This window comes from Microcaecilia unicolor, chromosome 3, assembly GCF_901765095.1.
Source record: "Microcaecilia unicolor chromosome 3, aMicUni1.1, whole genome shotgun sequence".
Taxonomy (NCBI): domain Eukaryota; kingdom Metazoa; phylum Chordata; class Amphibia; order Gymnophiona; family Siphonopidae; genus Microcaecilia; species Microcaecilia unicolor.
In genome coordinates, this window is record NC_044033.1 from 508,910,163 (window position 1) to 508,930,209 (window position 20,047).

Genomic DNA, 20,047 nt, shown 5'->3' on the forward strand with positions numbered 1-20,047 from the left:
CTCTGGGCAAGTCACTTAACCCTCCATTGCCCCATGTAAACCGCATTGAGCCTGCCATGAGTGGGAAAGCGCAGGGTACAAATGTACCAAAAATAAAATAGATACTATTGGAGATTCTACATGGAATGTTGCTACTATTGGAGATTCTACATGGAATGTTGCTACTATTGGAGATTCTGCATGGAATGTTGCTACTATTGGAGATTCTACATGGAATGTTGCTATTCCACTAGCAACGTTCCACGTACAAGGCTGCGCAGGCTTCTGTTTCTGTGAGTCTGACGTCCTGCACGTACGTGCAGGACATCAGACTCACAGAAACAGAAGTCTGCGCGGCCACATTGGTGATCTGCAAGGGCCGACTTCTACATGGAATGTTGCTAGTGGAATAGCAACATTCCATGTAGAATCTCAAATACTAGCAACAGTGGAGGAGTGGCCTAGTGGTTAGGGTGGTGGACTTTGGTCCTGGGGAACTGAGGAACTGAGTTCAATTCCCACTTCAGGCACAGGCAGCTCCTTGTGACTCTGGGCAAGTCACTTAACCCTCCATTGCCCCATGTAAACCGCATTGAGCCTGCCATGAGTGGGAAAGCGCAGGGTACAAATGTACCAAAAATAAAATAGATACTATTGGAGATTCTACATGGAATGTTGCTACTATTGGAGATTCTACATGGAATGTTGCTACTATTGGAGATTCTGCATGGAATGTTGCTACTATTGGAGATTCTACATGGAATGTTGCTATTCCACTAGCAACGTTCCACGTACAAGGCTGCGCAGGCTTCTGTTTCTGTGAGTCTGACGTCCTGCACGTACGTGCAGGACATCAGACTCACAGAAACAGAAGTCTGCGCGGCCACATTGGTGATCTGCAAGGGCCGACTTCTACATGGAATGTTGCTAGTGGAATAGCAACATTCCATGTAGAATCTCAAATACTAGCAACAGTGGAGGAGTGGCCTAGTGGTTAGGGTGGTGGACTTTGGTCCTGGGGAACTGAGGAACTGAGTTCAATTCCCACTTCAGGCACAGGCAGCTCCTTGTGACTCTGGGCAAGTCACTTAACCCTCCATTGCCCCATGTAAACCGCATTGAGCCTGCCATGAGTGGGAAAGCGCAGGGTACAAATGTACCAAAAATAAAATAGATACTATTGGAGATTCTACATGGAATGTTGCTACTATTGGAGATTCTACATGGAATGTTGCTACTATTGGAGATTCTGCATGGAATGTTGCTACTATTGGAGATTCTACATGGAATGTTGCTATTCCACTAGCAACGTTCCACGTACAAGGCTGCGCAGGCTTCTGTTTCTGTGAGTCTGACGTCCTGCACGTACGTGCAGGACATCAGACTCACAGAAACAGAAGTCTGCGCGGCCACGTTGGTGATCTGCAAGGGCCGACTTCTACATGGAATGTTGCTAGTGGAATAGCAACATTCCATGTAGAATCTCAAATAGTAGCAACAGTGGAGGAGTGGCCTAGTGGTTAGGGTGGTGGACTTTGGTCCTGGGGAACTGAGGAACTGAGTTCAATTCCCACTTCAGGCACAGGCAGCTCCTTGTGACTCTGGGCATGTCACTTAACCCTCCATTGCCCCATGTAAGCCGCATTGAGCCTGCCATGAGTGGGAAAGCACAGGGTACAAATGTAACAAAAAAAATTAGTATTTCAAACCACAAAGATCGACTTGACAGTTCATCAGCGTGTGAACTAACAGTGTTGATATCCACTCTGTTAGTCCACATGCTGACATGCTGTCACATCATTCTTTGTGGTTTGAAATACTACAAATAGAAGCTCACTACAAATACCTATGACATTATCTTAGGATTGTATGACTCCTGATACAGATATCACTGTAGAAACAAAGCTATGTCGAGAGTATGATACTTTTGTACCACTAAATCTTGTAGTTGAGTGAAATGCTGTTTGTATTTCATCTTGTTGGAGTTATTAAAAATCTTTTAACAGTACAAGTCCTTTTACCTGTTCCTTCTTTGATATATTTCCCCAGAAGACCTTGTGAGGATCCCTTCCTTCTCTTTTTTTGTTTTTACTAAGGTCCTCAGGGACCTCATATCTCTGGAAACTTTCATGAAGATTGGATGAAAAATGGATGTAAAGCAGTTTAAGGGGCGACAATTGCGCATGTTTGTTTATAACGTGTGAATACCAGAGAGGGAAAAAGAAAATTCCCTGTCATGATCACCTTAAAGTCATTCATTTAACTAAAACAAATGTATTTTCCTCCTTTTCTGTTGAATACAAATTACCGTATTTTTCGGACTATAAGACGCACCTAGGTTTTAGAGGAGGGAAATAGGAAAAATTTTTTTTCCTTTTTCCCTCCTCTAAAACCTAGGTGCTCCGGTGCGTCTTGTCCGAATCCTTCCCTCCGAGTTCGGGATCGCCCTCCCCCCGGCCCTGTCACCACTTCTCCCTACTCACGTCACGCGATCTTCCCTGGTGGTCTAGTGACGTCGGGGCAGGAAAGAGCCCCCTCTTTCCTGCCCAGCGCGCTGCTCTCCGTCCTCCTGTATGCAGCCTGACGGTCTCGGCGAGATTCAAAATGGCCGCCGAGAATTGAAGTCTCAGCGGCCATTTTGAATCTCGCTGAGACCGTCAGGCTGCATACAGGAGGACAGAGAGCAGCGCGCTGGGCAGGAAAGAGGGGGCTCTTTCCTGCCCTGACGTCACTAGACCACCAGGGAAGATCGCGTGACGTGAGTAGGGAGAAGTGGTGACAGGGCGGGCGATCCCGAACTCGGAGGGAGGGAGGGAAATCTCTACCTTCGGACTATAAGACGCACCCCACATTTTCCTCCCAAATTTTGGGGGAAAAAAGTGCGTCATAGTCCGAAAAATACGGTAGATTACAAACATAAATATGTCAGACTTAAGCTTCTAAGGGAGCTAGCTTGTTCCATAGTCCAGGAGCAGAGCCAGAGCCACTGAATGACTGCAGTATATTAATTAGTCTGAAATTATGCACCCAGGAATAGCAAGATTCAATATTGAGATGAGTGCAATGTGAATTTCATATCTATGGGTCCTTTAACTAAAACGTAGCACGTGCTGAATGCCGCACATCCTAGTTTATACCTATGGGCCATGTGGCATTTGGTACACTACGTTTACTACAGCTTACTACGCTAAGCTATAGTAAACGGGCCCCTATGTAACTTCTATAAATAGTCTAAGTCTATATTATGACGTGAATCAGTGGCGTAGCCAAGGGTGGGCCCGGGTGGGCCCAAGCCTACTCACTTTGGGCTCAGGCCCACCCAGTAGCAGCACGCCTATGATGTGGCTGGCAGGGATCCCCAATCCCCACCAGCCAAAAACTCCCAACAACTGCCCCTCCTGCAGACCTTGTGAATAGCAGATCTTTGCCTGCAGCCAGCAGCGTCTAATACATACTGTTTGGACCATAGCCTTCCCTCTGACGTATTCCCGCCTATGCGGAAACAGGAAGTTGCGTGAGTGGGAAGGCTGTGGGGCCAACATGAGCAGTGTGTATTAGTTGTTGCTCGCTGCCGGTGAAAATCTGCTATTTAAAAGGTATGCTGGGGAGGGGGGATGTTTGAGAGACTATATGGCATGCAGGTGAGAGAGGGAGAGACCAAATCACTTGTGGGACAGGGTGGAGTTCTTCTGCCCACCCATCTTGAGCCCAGGCCCACCCACAGTTGGGTGTCTGGCTTTGCCCCTGACGTGAATGAAGAATCAGTCAGAGTAGCTTATGCTTGATTCTTGATTTTGGCACAAAGTTATTATTTAGGAAAATTGAATAGATGATTCTGTACCAATATGCAAATTGAAAATAAAATGTCCCTGATATGATCTTTATGGACTTCCTAATAACACTTGAAAATTTGGTATGGATTGGATGAAAGAAAACAAAAAAATTAGTGAAGGACTGTTATACTTGCTTCTAATGGAATGCGTAGATTTAAAAAAAAAAAAGAAAAACTCTTTTAGTCATACCTCTGCTTGATATTTCTTGAAATTGGTGTAGTGAGGACTTCAAACACAGAAATTAAGGGAGGACATGGATATATGTTAATGCAGTTCCTTGTCAGTGCATCTAAACCTATTTTCCTTTAGTATTTCAGGCAGCTGTTAAGAGGTGCTGAATCTCCAACACGAAGCTCAAAATTTAACAGGTATGTTCTTTAGAGCACTTCACAATTACTTATATGCCATTCAGTTTTAACCTTGTATACTGCAAAATTTGATATCTGTCGCTTTGTTAGAGATGTTAAGGTTGATGGTGTTAGGATGGTCAGGTTCTGTATTCCAATGGAATATAGCAGTCTATAAAGAGAGGAGTGGCCTAGTGGTTAGGGTGGTGGACTTTGGTCCTGGGGAACTGAGGAACTGAGTTCGATTCCCACTTCAGGCACAGACAGCTCCTTGTGACTCTGGGCAAGTCACTTAACCCTCCATTGCCCCATGTAAGCCGCATTGAGCCTGCCATGAGTGGGAAAGCGCGGGGTACAAATGTAACAAAAATAAAATAGATTCTACATGGAATGTTGCTACTATTGGAGATTCTACATGGAATGTTGCTACTATTGGAGATTCTACATGGAATGTTGCTATTCCACTAGCAACATTCCATGTAGAAGGCTGCGCAGGCTTCTGTTTCTGTGAGTCTGACGTCCATCAGAGAAGCAGAAGCCTGCGCGGCCACATTGGTGATCTGCAAGGGCCGACTTCTAGTGGAATAGCAACATTCCATGTAGAATCTCAAATAGTAGCAACAGTGGAGGAGTGGCCTAGTGGTTAGGGTGGTGGACTTTGGTCCTGGGGAACTGAGTTCAATTCCCACTTCAGGCACTGGCAGCTCCTTGTGACTCTGGGCAAGTCACTTAACCCTCCATTGCCTGCCGCATTGAGCCTGCCATGAGTGGGAAAGCGCGGGGTACAAATGTAACAAAAAAAAACAAAAAACAAAGTGAGTGGCCAGTACAGATCTGTGAATACAAACACTCCCAGTTCTGTATCCCCTCACTTTGCTAAACAAAACTGCCCTATGTTGCTGCGTTTTCCTTTTAGTTTGTCAGGCTGCGAGTCCAACTCAGAGGGCAGCATGGTGTCTCAGGGGTTGCCTTCCTTACAACAGCCCTGCTTTTATCTTTCTTTCATTGTGGCAGTAGGATGTGTATTCCAGTGTTCATAGATCTCAAACAGGTTTGGTGTTTTAGGCAAATCAGTCTAGTTTGTTATCGACTAAATGTATTCAAATATCTCTTGCGTAATTATTGTACACTATTAAAACCATAAATACTTGAGATAACACAAATAGAGTTCTGCTACTTATGATTGGTCTTGTCTTCATTACAAAGCATTAATGTCTATTTTAATGGTTCATGCTATTTTACCAATAAGGGTCAATTTCATGAACTAAAAATGGAGACATGTGACTTGCAACCAATCCCCACATTCGCTTCTGATTATATTTTGGAATTGGTGCTTAACTATCAGTCTGGGTACCTCTGGAGTTGCAAGTAGTTGGGTTAGTGAGTTAGCAAGAAGTCCCTTGTACCATTGAAGCTGCCGTCTTGGGAGGAGACTCTAAATCAGAGTCCTCTTCTGAGCGTTAAAAGTTTCCTGCCACTTTTCACAGGAGACGAGACTTGAAATTTGTACTGGTTAAATCCCAATACTCACTTAAATTTCATCACATAACTTCATGAAGGTATAAAAACTCAATTTTAAAATCAGCATTTATGAAGCAATTTGATGGCTGGTTTGACAAAAGGTTACCAAGTGCATAAATATAAAATGTAATCAGAAAAAAAGGTGATTTCAAGACTTAAAAAAAAAAATCAGTTTAAAAATGGAGAGGAAGGCAAGTATGTAGTTTGAAATAGCCTCTGAATCATCATAAAAAGTATGCAGTAATTTCCATCATTATTATTATTATTAACATTTGTATAGCGCTACCAGACGCACGCAACGCTGAACACCTGACATAGAGAGACATCATATTGTGTTACTTCAGAGACAGTTGTGATTATTGAGGTATTTTGTGTTTTTTTATAGGGCTGCATATCGATCAAACATTTTAATCATGGTTAATAGTGTGCTTTAAAGGCAGGGCATAGACAGTAGCCCAATTGGGGGAGGGGGGGGCATGCATTTCCTTTCCCCCTCATACCACATTAGATATCATACCTTTGCGATGTGGATGCCAAAGCCCTTCCAGTTGAGAAATCCACTGCCAAAGAGGCCTCCTTCCTCCTGGCACTACAGCCTCAGGAGTGAGGAAGTCAGCAGGGTGCCTGCAGCTGCCGATGCCAGCACTCCCCGGATATGCTAAGTTCATGCACAAACTGAGCATGCTTGGGGAGTGCAGGGATCGGTGGCTGCAGGCACCCTGCTGACTTCCTCACTCCTGAGGCAATACAAGGATGAAGGGGGTCACTTTGGCAGTGGATTTCTTCAACTGGCAGGTCTTCGGCATCCACACCAGCCATTGAATTTGTACTGCAGCTTTGGAGGGGGCCTGAGCTCAAATGGGGAGGGAGTAGGTCTCCAAGGCCACTCTTCCTTTCTCCTGCCTACAGGTCCAACTCTCCCTTCTTCCCCTCTACCCCCAGGTTCATTTTTCATCTCTCCCAATCCCCCCTCCCCCCCGAATCGAACACCTCTTTTTTTCACCTTCCCTCCACCCCAGGTCCATTACTTCTCTCTCCATCTTTCTCTCTCTGAGTCCACCATCTCTCCCTCTGTTTTCTCCTTCCACGTCCCTCCCTCAATTTGGCATCTCTCCCTCCCCTTTTGGCCCCCTCCCCCTTCGCTTGCGGTCCTCTCTCAATTCCTTCCTGGACCGCCGGCAGCTTGCTTTGTCTCTCTCTCTCTCTCTCTCTCTTACCTTGTCAGCAAGGCCCCTGTAGCAGCAGCCCTGAAAGGAGGCTTGTGACCTGCACCGGGCCTTTCCTTCTGCCCCTTTCTGACTTAACTCCTGTTCTTAGAAAGGTGGGACGGGTCAAGAGGGTAAGGTCCGGTGTAGGCCGAAGGATTTCATCCTTTCAGTATGGCTGCTATTGACGCTGCAGGGCTGAAGATTTGCTGACGTGGTTGAAAGGGGAGGAGACCTGAGATAGAGAGCCACTGGCTGTCCTGGAGGGGAGGGAGAGATGCTGGACCATGCTCAATGGAGGAAGGTGCAGGAGGGAGGCAGCACATGGTTAATTATTAATCACAATAAAATTTAATTGTGATTAATAATTTGTTAATCGTGATTAACTTGGAGCCCTAGTTTTTTATATTACATACAAAAGAATCCTACAAAGAGGTGTCGACAAATCTGTTGTAAGTCACCTAGATTCTGAGATAGACGAGTTATAAATGTTGATAAATGTCTGTATTTGCTGATGTTGTTCCTTGCCTCTGGGCTTCTTTTCCGTGGAGCCACAAGGGTGTGTAACGCCATGTACCTGTTATTGCAGAAATAGCCTGAATTTGGATGAGTTCAGGTAAGTCTGGCATCAGCATGTTGTCAGATTGCTTTCAATTGATGCTGCCTATGTAATACCTGGGACTGCAACAGAGACAGTTTAACATCTGCTAAAAGCATAACAGAATACTGCCTTTATAGTCATTGTCAATTTGTAATATCTGTAAATTCAAACTAGATTTTAGAGAAACTAGACTGTTAATTAATATCTTAAACCCCAATATTGAGTGGTTATTTATTTATTAGCACATTTATACCCCACATTTTCCCACCTAGTTGTAGGCTCAATGTGGCTTACATAACACCATAGAGGCAAGCTCTGGTTCGGTAAAATACAAGTACACAAAATAGTAGTAAACCTATAAATAACATGAGTATAAGGTTAAATGCCACATCAGGCAGTGCTGGGAGGTAAAATTCCTAGACATAATAAATGACTGCTTCTTGGAGCAATTGGTCCAGGAACTGACAAGAAGGGGGAGCTATTTTAAGTCTAGGACTTAGTACAAGAGGTAATGGTGCTGGGTCCTCTGGGAAACAGTGATCATAACATGATCAGATTTGACTTAACTCAAATGCAGTCAGTAAGGGAATTTACTTCAGCAGCATTTAAGTATCAAAATGTAACTATGATAAAATGAGGAAAATGTTTAAAAAAATAGTTGAAAGGCTCAGCTGCAAAGGTTAGAACTTTAAATCAGGCATGGATGGCATTTAAAAATAACATTTTGGAAGCCCAGATCAGATGTATTCCACGTATTAATAATGGTGGAAAGAAGAGAAAATGACAGCCATCATGGTTTTAAAGGGAGAAGAGAAAGCGAATATGGAAAAAAGATCCAAATGAAGGAAACAAGAAGCAGCATAAGCACTGGCAAGTTAGATGCAAACCATTGATAAAGAAGGCCAAAAGAGAATACGAACAGAAAATTGCCTTGGAGGCAAGAGCTCATAGTAATAACTTTTTTAGGTACATCAGAAGCAGAAAGCCTGTGAGGGAATCTGTGGGACCGTTAGATCATCAAACAGTAAAAGGGGCACTCAGGGAGCACAGGGCCATAGAAGAGAGGCTGAATGAATTCAGGCTTACTGAAGATGTAAGAGATCTACCTGTACCAGAAATGGTCTGGTACTGAGCCAATTTGACAAATTAAAGAATAGTAAATCACCTGGACCAGATGGTATACATCCTAGGGTACTCAAAGAACTCAAATATGAAATTGCAGATCTGCAGTTAGTGATCTGTAACCTGTTAAAATTGTCCTTAGTACCTGATAATTGGAAGGTGGCCAATGTAATGCCTATTTTTAAAAAGGGATCCGGGGTGATCCAGAAAATTAGACTGGTAAACCTGATGTCAGTTCCAGGCAAAATAGTGGAAACTATTATAAAGAATAAAATCACTGAACACATAGATAAATATGGTTTAATGGGACAGAGTCAACATGGATTTAGCCAAGGGAAGTCTTGCCTAACCAATTTGCTTCACTTCTTTGAATGCGTGAATAGACATGTGGATAAAGGTGAGCTGGTTGATGTAGTTTATCTAGATTTTCAGAAAGCATTTGACAAAGTCCCTCCTGAGAAAATTAAAAACCCTTGGGATAGGAGACAGTGTTCTGTTTTGGATTAGGAATTGGTTAATGGATACAAAACAGAGGGTAGGTTTAAATGGCCAATTCTCTCAGTGGAAAAGGGTGAATAGTGGGGCGCACTAGGGATCTGTTCTGGGATGGTGCTGTTTAACATATTTATTAATGATATGGAAATGGGAGCAAGTGAGGTGATTAACTTTGCAGATGACACAACTATTCAAAGTTGTTAAAACGCATGTGGATTGTGAAAAATTGCAGGAAGACCCTAGGGCATTAAAAGACTAGGGATTCAAATGACAGGTGAGATTTAATGTAGACAAGTGTAAAGTGATGCACATTGGGAAGAATAATCCAAATTATAGTTATTTGATATTAGGTTCCACCCAAGAAAAAGATTTAGGTGTCATCGTGGACAATACGCTGAAATCTTCTGCCCGGTGTGTGGCAGTGGCCAAAAAAATCAAAAATAATACCAGGCATTAGGAAAGGGACAGAAAATATGACAAAGAATATTATTATGCCTCTGTGTCGTTCCATGGTGCAACCACACCTTGAGTATTATGTTCAATTCTGGTCACCTTAATTTAAAGATATAGCAGAATTATAAAAGGTTCAGAGAAGGATGACCCAAATAATTAAGGGGATGGAACTCCTATGAAAGGAGGAAAGGCCTTTTAGAACTCTTCAGCTTAGAAAAGAGATGGCTGAAGGGGGGGATATGATAGAGGTCTACAAAACACGGAGTGGTGTAGAATGAGTAAGCGTAAATAGATTTTTTTTTTTTACTCTTTCAAAAGTACAGAGACTAGGGAGACACACAATGAAGTTAGGTGGTCTTACTTTTAAAATGCACAGGAGGAAATACATTTATTATCAAATTGTAGAGGTGAGATTTTTTTTTTTAGTAAGGTTCACTATCAACTGGATCAAGACCACAGTTTTTTTTTTTTTTTTTTTTTGCATAGGTCATAGTGATTGTAGTGACTTTTGGCCAGTAGCAGCCTGAGTCAGGCGTGTTCACAGAAGTGAAGACTTTGTAAATCTATGCCAGTCCATTGGGCTTTGCTCTTCCTATGCATTTGAACTGTTAATGTGAATCAGATATTCACAGTAGTACAATTTTAGCCATTTAGCAAGGTTGGACTAAATGACATTTGTCTGCATTGTTTATATGGCAACCTGCTACTGATAGCAAAACAGCAAAAGTAGAGGCTGACAAATGCGCAAACCAATAGGGTCACATGGTGTTTGCTGATCGGTTGGCTGTTCCTTTGTTCTCTCTGTGGATTAACTTGCATACATAAAGGAATTCAAGCCTATCAGCTTCTCCTCAGAGAAAGTTGATTGTGACCCCTGAGGCAGGCGCCTTGGCGCCGAAACACGGACCGTGTCGGGTCCTTGATATTGATATGAATATTCTGAATAAACTGTTTTTTGAGATTATCTCCCTATTGGTTTGCGCATTTGTCAGCCTCTACTTTTGCTGTTTTGCTTTGACTTTCCGTGGAGGCTCCTCCTGTCTTCTTGGATTTAACCTGCTACTGATGCCTTACAAGCACATTACAGAAAGAGAGAAATGGAACCTATGGCATCAGGAAAGGCTAGTTTGAAAAAAAATGGAATTTTTACAGGGATTAGAAGAATGGTAACATGGGAACATCTTGGATAATGGGGTGATTTGTTTCCAGAAAGGAGAATACCTTTGAGGCAAGAGGAGTGTTTTCTATATGCCTATGAGTCCCTGACATACAAGACTGAATTGGAGAGGACTGGATCAGTATAATGTTGAATAAGATAAGAGGACCAGCCCTGGAAAATATTTATAAGGCGATATCAGAGTTTGAATAGTGTGCTTGACCTAATAGGAAGCCAGTGAAGTGAAGCTGGGAGAAAAGACTTAGGGCCAGATGTTCTAAGTGGTTCTCATAGGTGCAAACTGCCCCATAACAGGTGTCAGTGGGAAAGAACATCTCTCTCCCTGTGTCAGTTGGATTACATGTTAGCCTGAAACAGTCTTATGAAAGGAGAGATTTAGGAATCTGTTTACTAAACCACATTAAATGTGTGTTACTGTAGTGCATTTCATGAAAGCTTTAAAGGTATAATTAAGGTTTTGTATTAATGCTGTCAATAATGCCCAGGTCTGACTACGGGTCACCATAACAGAAATGCTGATTCCGCTGCCAAGGGTAATAGTCATTGGTCCCATGTCAGTCCCACAGAGCATCGGTACCGGCTTGTTTTTCATTATTCCTACTTCTCTGTATCCAGGCTTAGTACCTCAATCCAGGAATACTCAAGCAATGGGTATAGTGTCTCTGGATCCATTGGCTAACACTACCTCCGCAGTGCGCCCTAGAAGAATAGTATTTTCCGGCACTAGCTCTGGTCGTAATAAAGTCATGCTAGAGCGAGTGTCCACAAACCCAGCCACCTGGGTCTTATTCACAGTTACTGGGGTGTTGTAGTAACCCATTTGCTTTGTTGCTTGATGGGTGCTGCGGCAATTGTGTGTGCCTCCTTCATGGGACTGGAACCACTCTTAAAAGCCACCAGCTTTGGAGCAGGAACTGAAATGCTCTTCAGTTCAGGCTTGGAATTATCTGGGCAACCTGCTTTGAAATGTCCTGTACACCCACAGTGATAACAAGGACATTCATGCCTAAAGTCTTTAGGTTTTGGGGGAACACTGGAGGGTTTGCTGACAGTCTCTGAGTTTGCAGGTATATTTGGCTTAGGGCCCTGGCTGGCCTTAAATCCCGGCTGCTGCGGATAAGGACAGCTTCTCTTTGCCAACCAGGGATGGTTAGCCATAAAGATGTCAGCCAACTCAGCCATCTTCTCTGGAGTACGGGGCTGGTGATCTTAAACATGCTCCTTCACCTCTGGACGACAACGCTGAAGAAACTGCTCCAGGACCATCAGGTTTTGGCAGTCCACAAGGATTTTGACCTCGGCTCCACTGAGCCACTGCTGATGCTGGTATCTTAACTGGATTACAAACTCACTGTGAGTATCGTCCGTCCCTTTTGCAAAGTCCGGAGGTAATGGCATAAAGGTTCAACTAAGCTTTGCACACCTCCTCGAACTGGGAGCACATCTCCATGGACAGTCCTTGGAATGCTTCAGGTGCTCTACTAGTGAGCTTTCCTCCCAGATAGTCTTTATGAGGAATCTCACTGAGGCTTCAAATTTTTTCAAAGGGAGTTAGATATCCATCAGTGTCAACTCGGGTATCATCAAACTGTGCAAACAAGTTTGGCCCAATCCTGGCTGTGAATCCTGCTTCTGGTTGTGGTGCAGAGGTTGGTCTGGAGCTTTGGATACAAGTCATTTCCATCTCCAACTTCATCATCTGCAGCTGGAATTCCCACTCCTCTTCCCGTTCCTCTCACCTCTGTCTCTTTTTTCTGTTCTTCTCATTGCTGTTGGTCTAGTTGCTGTCACTCTACCATGTAGATGTGCCAGATCTCAGTTGGTGTGGTATCTGGCCCTGCCAGCTCACGCGCCTCTGCCCACAAGGATTGTGGTCTCCCCCCAGGAGAACTCTGCACAGGCCGGTCTTACAGCTCTTCCTGTTAAAGTCCTCCGGTCGCTCTTGTGTTAGTTCAGGCATATCCGGTATCTGAGGGCTGCTACCAGTCACCATCAGGATGCTGCTAATCTCCCAACACTACCCCCAAAAAACTGAATGGAGAACGGACCCTGTTACTTCTGCATTCATTTATTCTGCTCTGTTTCTGGAGGTTATAGATAAAAGAAACTGAACCACTCAGTGAATGGTGACCTTCACGCTACACACTGAGCCTGGAGGAGTGGCCTAGTGGTTAGAGCACCAGTCTTGCAATCCAGAGGTGGCCGGTTCAAATCCCACTGCTGCTCCTTGTGATCTTGGGCAAGTAACTTAACCCTCCATTGCCTCGGGTACAAACTTAGATTGTGAGCCCTCCTTGGACAGAGAAGTATCCAGAGTACCTGAATGTAACTCATCTTGAGCTACTACTGAAAAAAGGTGTGAGCAAAATCTACATAAATAATCCTACTAGGATGCCACCAAAAAGAAGGACAAAGGTCTGTCACAAAACACTTAGCACATGCCAGGGGTTAACCCTGCGGGTCTCCTGGAGGGTCTGTCCCCAGCACTGCTCAGGTCCTCTACCACCTGCACACATGCTCTACTCTGGCATACCCTTCCACCTGCCCGCTGGATTCCACTTGCCTGTGGGCTAATCTCCCACTCTCAAGTTATTCCCCGGTGATTTCTAGGACACTTGTGCCACACTCCTAGGGGTCCCACAGTTCATAGAAAGCACTCGCAGACCCAAAACACAAACCACCAAGATTCTTAGTCAGTCTAGGACAGCAGAGCTAATAAACTATAGGTTTATTGGCACAGAACTTGAACAGTGAATAGAAAATGGTGAAATCAGCAAACAATAACAGGTAACTGAATTTGGATCAATTATAAAACTATCTAAACGTTTGTTTACTACCTGAGTAGTACCTGGGGAGTTCAGGAAATATAGCTGCTCACAGATTATTACATTTAACTGCTCACAGGGCCTCAGTAAAGTGATCTTTCTCTCTCCGTTCCCTGGCTGAGACTAAAATAAAATTCAGTACCTCATGGCTAGATTTGAACTCCAGGGCCAATCAGAGCCCAGGGCACCAACTTTGAAAGTATCTGGCCAGTGCTACTGCAAATTTTCTTTCCTCAAGCTTAAACTGAAAAAGAAAAAGTCTTTTTCTGCAATAGCTTTAAAACACAAAACAATTGCCATCTGGTGGCCAATTACGAGAAATACACTTCATGAAATAATACAGTTCACAGGCTTCGAAACCCACTGTTTTGTCACAGTATAATTAAGGTTTTGCATTAATGGTGTCAGTAATGCTGATTTGTGTGTTTAAGGCAATTTAGTTTACATTTATTGAGCTACTTTGCCTAATTTAAGTGAGCCACCAATATGTAGTATGAAGGCATTAATATGCATTAGTTGTAAAATCTCCATAGTAGTGCAGTTAAGTCCTAGATTCCTTTAACTCTCTCATTTATTAACATCTTGAAGCTTTTGTAGTGTGCTTGTAAGGCATACAGTTTAGTAAATTAGCCCTTTAGTTTGATTATACAATTTTTTTTTGCCATTGCTATGTATAATAGTTTCACATATACAGATAGTCAGTTCTCATCAATTTCTTTTTGAGGTAATGACTATTTCAGGAGCAATAGTCCATTTTTTTTTTCACTCTAACTCGACGTATTGGATCATTATTACGTTTAAGATGTCCACCTTCCTCTGTAGACATACTTCTCTATTGAGGTTTAAGATTTTGAATATATGTTGAGTGCAAGAATCAACTTTTATTTTCTTGACAAGGACGTGTTATAAAGGCAGTATACTTGGCAGCATGCATTTATGAACTGGCAAAAAGCTGAGCGTAGGGATGTCGAATCAAATGACTGTGCAGACTTCATACTGAATGTTTGCTTGTCTTGTCTGTTTTTGCTTCTTCCCTTAGAATTCCTGCCTTTTGGTATTACTATTATTTGCATATAAGTTGCTCTAGTGCCTTTCTGGCAGGCTGTCTTTTCAAGCCATCAGTCTTCATCTTTTGTTTCCATCTCTTTATCCTCAGCAAGTTCTAACACCCCCATCTAGCATTTTGCCACCTCTCACTGCTGCTTTAAAGTAAGACAGGGCCCATTAACGTGCCGCATGCATACATAAATGCTTGAATGGATATAAAAAACAACAGATCAGCTGTATGTCAACATTTGGAAACTAGGGACTTAATATTTTGTAAGCCCCAAAATAACTTGGCTGTTGAAATGAATATCAAAATGGGAAACAAGTACTGAGTATTATTTTATTATTATTTATTAGGATTTATTTACTGCTTTTTTGAAGGAATTCACTCAAGGCAGTGTACAGGAAGAATAAATCAAACATGAGCAATAGACAATTACAGCAGTAAAATTATTCAAATAACAATACAAAGTATGGCGTGGAGGGGCATAATCGAACAAAAACGTCTATCTCCATGGGCGTTTATCTCCAAGAACGGGTCCGTGAAGGGGCGGACCGAACCGTATTTTCGCAAAAAATAGACGTCCATGTTTTATTCGACAATTTGTGAGCTGGGCGTTTTTGTTTTTCAGCGATAATGGAAAATGAAAGCGCCCAGCTCAAAAACGAATAAATCCAAGGCATTTGTTCGTGGGAGGGGCCAGGATTCGTAGTGCACTGGTCCCCCTCACATGCCAGGACACCAACCGGGCACCCTAGGGGGCACTTTTACAAAAACAAAAAAAAAGGTAAAAGAGCTCCCAGGTGCATAGCACCCTTCCCTTGTGTGTTGAGCCCCCCAAATCCCCCTCAAAACCCACAAGTCTACACCATTATTATAGCCCTAAGGGGTGAAGGAGGGCACCTACATTTGGGTACAGTGGGTTTGGGGGGGTTGGACGACTAATAAGCATTAAGCAGCACAATTGTAACAGGTAGGGGGGGATGGGCCTGGGTCCACCTGCCTGAAGTCCACTGCACCCCCTAACAACTGCTCCAGGGACCTGCATACTGCTGCCAGGGAGGTGGGTATGACATTTGATGGTGAAAATAAAAAGTTGTGAAACATCATTTTTTTGTGGTGGGAGGGGGTTAGTGACCACTGGGGGAGTCAGGGGAGGTCATCCCTGATTCCCTCTGATGGTCATCTGGTCATTTAGAGCAGTTTTTTGGGACCTGTTCGTGTGAAAAAAGGGTCCAACAAAAGTGTACTAAATGTTCGCTAAAAACGCCTTTATTTTTTCGATTATCGCCCTAACGGGTACATTTCTCCTCGGTCGATAACCACGCCGCAGTTCCACCTTCGCCACACCTCTGACACGCCCCCATCAACTTTGTCCGCATCCGCGACGGAGTGCAGTTGAAAACGTCCAAAATCGGCTTTCGATTATACCGATTTATTCGTTTTTGTGAGATAAACGTCTATCTCCTGATTTGGGTCGAAATCTAGGCGTTTTTCTCTTTCGATTATAAGGTGGATAGTATACTACTTATAATGTCAACACAATATATAATAGAACATTTGGATTTTGATTTTTTGTAGAAATATTTGAGGGAACATTGCTGTGAATCCCTGAGACAGCTTATGGTGAAATTCTGACCACATCTCTGAAAGCAACAAATTTAGGATATTTTAAAAGAAAGATTCAAACTCAAAGGAGAATTTTTAGACCCGTGATTGACAATTTTGGGGTGTTCATTAAGCAAAAAACAAACAGACTGCTAGGAATTATTAGGAAAGGGATAGAAAATAAGACAAAGAATAATATAGTGCCTCTGTATCACTCCATGGCGAGACCACACCTTGAGTATTGTGTGGAATTCTGGTTGCTCTACCTTAGGGATGGCAGAATTAGAAAAGGTTCAAAGAAGGGCAACCAAAATGATTAAGGCAATGGTTCCCAAACCTGGTCCTGGAGGCACCCCAGCCAGTCGGGTTTTCAGGATATTCAAAATGCAGATCTTTCTTATGAATATTCATTGTGGATATCCTGAAAATCCGACTGGCTGGGGTGCCTCAAGGACCAGGTTTGGGAACCATTGGCTTAAGGGGATGGAGCTCCTCATATGAGGAAAGGCTTAAGAGGTAAGGACTGTTCAACTTGGAAAAGAGACAGTTGAAGGGAGATATGATAGAGGTCCACAAAATACTGAGAAGAGTAGAAAGAGTAAATTTAAAAAGATTTTTTTGGAGTTCAAAATGGCTGCCGAGTAGATAGGACGTGATTTTAGAGCTCCTGGCGAACATACCTTATTACTCCTAGAATGCCCAAGAGAAGGGGGAAAGCCGCTGCCGCAGCCTCCCAGCGGCTTGAAACCCCGACTCAAAGAGGACCGATCGATGCGTTTTTCCAGCGGGTTTTGGACACAAATACATCGGCGAGCGGCTTGCTGTCGACTCCAGTGCAAGTTGAAGGTGCGAGTGAGTCTTTAGAGCTGGAAATTTCTCTTAGCCCCGATGCTCGAACACCACCTCCTCCTCCTGTGCTTCGGGAGCTAGGTGCTCAATCGGTAATGTCTTCAACTCCAATCCCGGAAGTGGATGTGGAGCTAGGCAGAAGTGAGGCAAGCAAAGATCAAAGAGCAGAGCTTACCACGACGGCCGAGTCAACTATGGAGGATCAAAGTGTTTCCAGTATGGCAGGAATCTTTCCGCTGCAACAAAAGACGGAGGTAGGAGCTTTTTCATTTGCTCAATTACAGATTAAACCTCCTGAAGTCACGTTAGACTGCCTTTGGACTTTAATAGTAGACTTAGGCAAGGCATTAATTCCCTAAGTACAAAAGGTAAAACAAGAAGTTGAAAGGGTAGAAGAACAAGTAAAACAAGTAAATATTCGAGTGGAAAAACAAGAGAAGGATATAAAACAATTACAAGATGTACAGCAGACTATCTTAAAGGATTTAATAAATTCTAGAAGGAAGATAGAGATTTTGGAGAACTCTACCAGAAGTAATAATTTACGTTTTGTGAATTTTCCCTATTTGAAAGAGATATCTCCTAGAGAGATGCTGAAATTATATTTTCAGGAAATTTTTCAAATAAAAGAAGAAAATATTCCTTTGTTTGCACAAGCATATTATCTTCCTTTCAGGAATCAACAGGCTTCCGATAATCAACCCCTTAATGTGACGGATTTGTTGGAATCTTCTATAACAGACCAAGCAGCAGCCGCTACTTTGGTAGCAACTGTTACTTTTTCCTCAGATAAATTTTGGATTTTTAAACTATTTTATAAAAATCGTGAAAAGACCTTTAAGGGATATAAGATTAATGTCTACCCTGATGTGTCGAGAGAAACACAAGCACGGAGGAAGAAATTTCTTCAGAAGAAGCAGGAAACGTTACAGATAGGAGCAACTTTCTTTTTAAAATTTCCTTGCAAATGTTTGGTTACCTACCGGTCTGAAAAATTTGTCTTTTTTGATCCCTCTCAACTGGAAGCATTTATAACATCTAGAAGGACAATTGGAACAACTCTACCAACTATAAACAATGTTTGATGATATAAAGAAAGTCCAAATCATGCCTATCTACTATTTTGTTTTATTTTTATTTCCTTAAGTTCTTCAACTGTTACCTATATTTTGAACTCCCAAATGTGGACTTATATTGGTTTCTGAGGAAATAATTTGGTAAAAGATTTTATTTGATATTGTAACCTCACTTACTGATTTTTCTTATCAATTTTGTGTATTAGCGAAATTGAAAAATAATAAACAATACAATTAAAAAAAAAAAAAGATTTTTTTGTTTGGTACTCCTTCAAAAAGTACAAAGACTAGGGGACACTCAAGGAAGTTTATTTATTTATTTATTGCATTTGTATCCCACATTATCCCACCTCTTTGCAGGCTCAATGTGGCTTACAATATATCATGGTTACTGGAAATAGAAGTGAATATATATTAGGTTTACAGAGGGTTTGTGTTACATGGTGGTGAATTACATGATGGTGTTAAAGCAAAAGACATTATAAGACAGTACTAGAAGTTCAAAAGATTATACAGTTACACATGTTGATCTTTGTGATATATCTTGTCGAAGAGATAGGTTTTTAATAGTTTGCGGAAATTGGTCAGTTCATAGACCGTTTTCAAGTTACGTGGCAGCGCATTCCAGAGCTGCGTGCTCGTATAGGAAAAGGTAGATGCATGCATTGATTTGTATTTCAAACCCTTACACTTGGGTCACATGCTACTTCTTTTAAGACGAACAGGAGGAAATTTTTTTTTTCACTCAACGAATAGTTACGGTCTGGAACTCATTGCCATCCTGGGTAGATAAGCAGCAAAAGATAGATAAAATTACATAAAAATACATTTAAATTCAGCTCCTAGCCCCCTCCACGCCGTTCTTACTTCTAAATTTTGTGATAATTGGTGAAGAGTGCTCACAAAAAGAAATAGAAAAAAAAATCATATACAGTTATACATTTTTATCTACCGTTGTAAAAATCCTAAAAGCATGGGATGATGATCCATTTTTTTTCAATTACACAAATTCTAATAAATCATTTGCTGCTCTAACACAGCAATGAAAAGAAGCCCTGCAAGCTGAGCTGTCTGGGAAGAGCAGGTACAGCACAGTTAAAAGCAAAATTAGTTATAGTACTGACCACTGGCATGCAAACAAGTCGGCTTTATGTTCAGAAGAAAAACATCATTTTTGCTTATGTCACCACTCTCTTATTCCTCTCCTTGCTCGTATCAGTCTCAAAGAGCCAAAGTACACTTACATTGAACTTAGAGTATGCCTTTAATTTTGTAATTAGTACATTTAAATGGTTTTCATATGCTAATAGTAATCTTTGTATTCTGATTACAATTAATTTTATTTTCAGCACTTGATTAAAATTAAGGAAAAAAAAGGTTCATGAAAAGTTGAGTTCAGATGTGTTTTTATGTGTCTTTCGGTATAAACAGTGACAGGTTGTTTTGCATTGTGCGCTCTGTTTTTATACACCACTTAGAAGTACACAGAAAAGAGGAGAATCCTTTGGAATCAGCAGGATAGGCAGCAAAATTAAAGGCGTGTTTAAGAGTACTACAATGGAGGGTGCCATGCTGCCTAACTACGGTTTAACGGAAGGAGATGATGACATGGTGAGTAGAATGATGGTGATCTATTAATTTTCTTTTTTCATAATAGAAAACTTTAGGTGGCCAAAAACTATAGAGATGTAGTAGATGGTAGGTAAAGACCAGCAGACCCACCTAATCTCCCCATTTCTTTCTAGTTGACACAGCTAAGGATATAGGTTTATGTTAGTTAAAACTTGTTATAGCGCTCTGTCAGAGCAGTTTACATAAAAATGACAAGATATATAAATAGGTCAGTGGAAAGGAACGCCATACAAATAATAGAAAAGATATTCATTCACGCTTAAAAAAAAAAAAATG

The 20,047-nt window shown here is 42.1% G+C and overlaps 2 protein-coding genes across 6 annotated transcripts in view; one reads left to right on the plus strand and one right to left on the minus strand.

Annotated features, from left to right (window-relative positions):
- The window catches only part of NT5E (5'-nucleotidase ecto), a 502,044-nt gene that overhangs the window by 117,165 nt on the left and 364,832 nt on the right, over positions 1–20,047 (minus strand). The gene's annotated exons all lie outside the window — the stretch shown is intronic.
- Positions 1–20,047, plus strand: part of LOC115467289 (sorting nexin-14) — a 193,165-nt gene that overhangs the window by 84,262 nt on the left and 88,856 nt on the right. For 3 of the 5 annotated variants that reach the window (XM_030199131.1, XM_030199130.1, XM_030199132.1), the window contains 3 exons: positions 4,122–4,180; positions 7,475–7,501; positions 19,618–19,750. In XM_030199131.1, the coding sequence (XP_030054991.1) occupies positions 4,122–4,180; positions 7,475–7,501; positions 19,618–19,750 (219 nt within the window). The remainder of the gene's footprint in view (positions 1–4,121; positions 4,181–7,474; positions 7,502–19,617; positions 19,751–20,047) is intronic. The other 2 variants (XM_030199133.1, XM_030199134.1) reach the window with 1 other exon arrangement.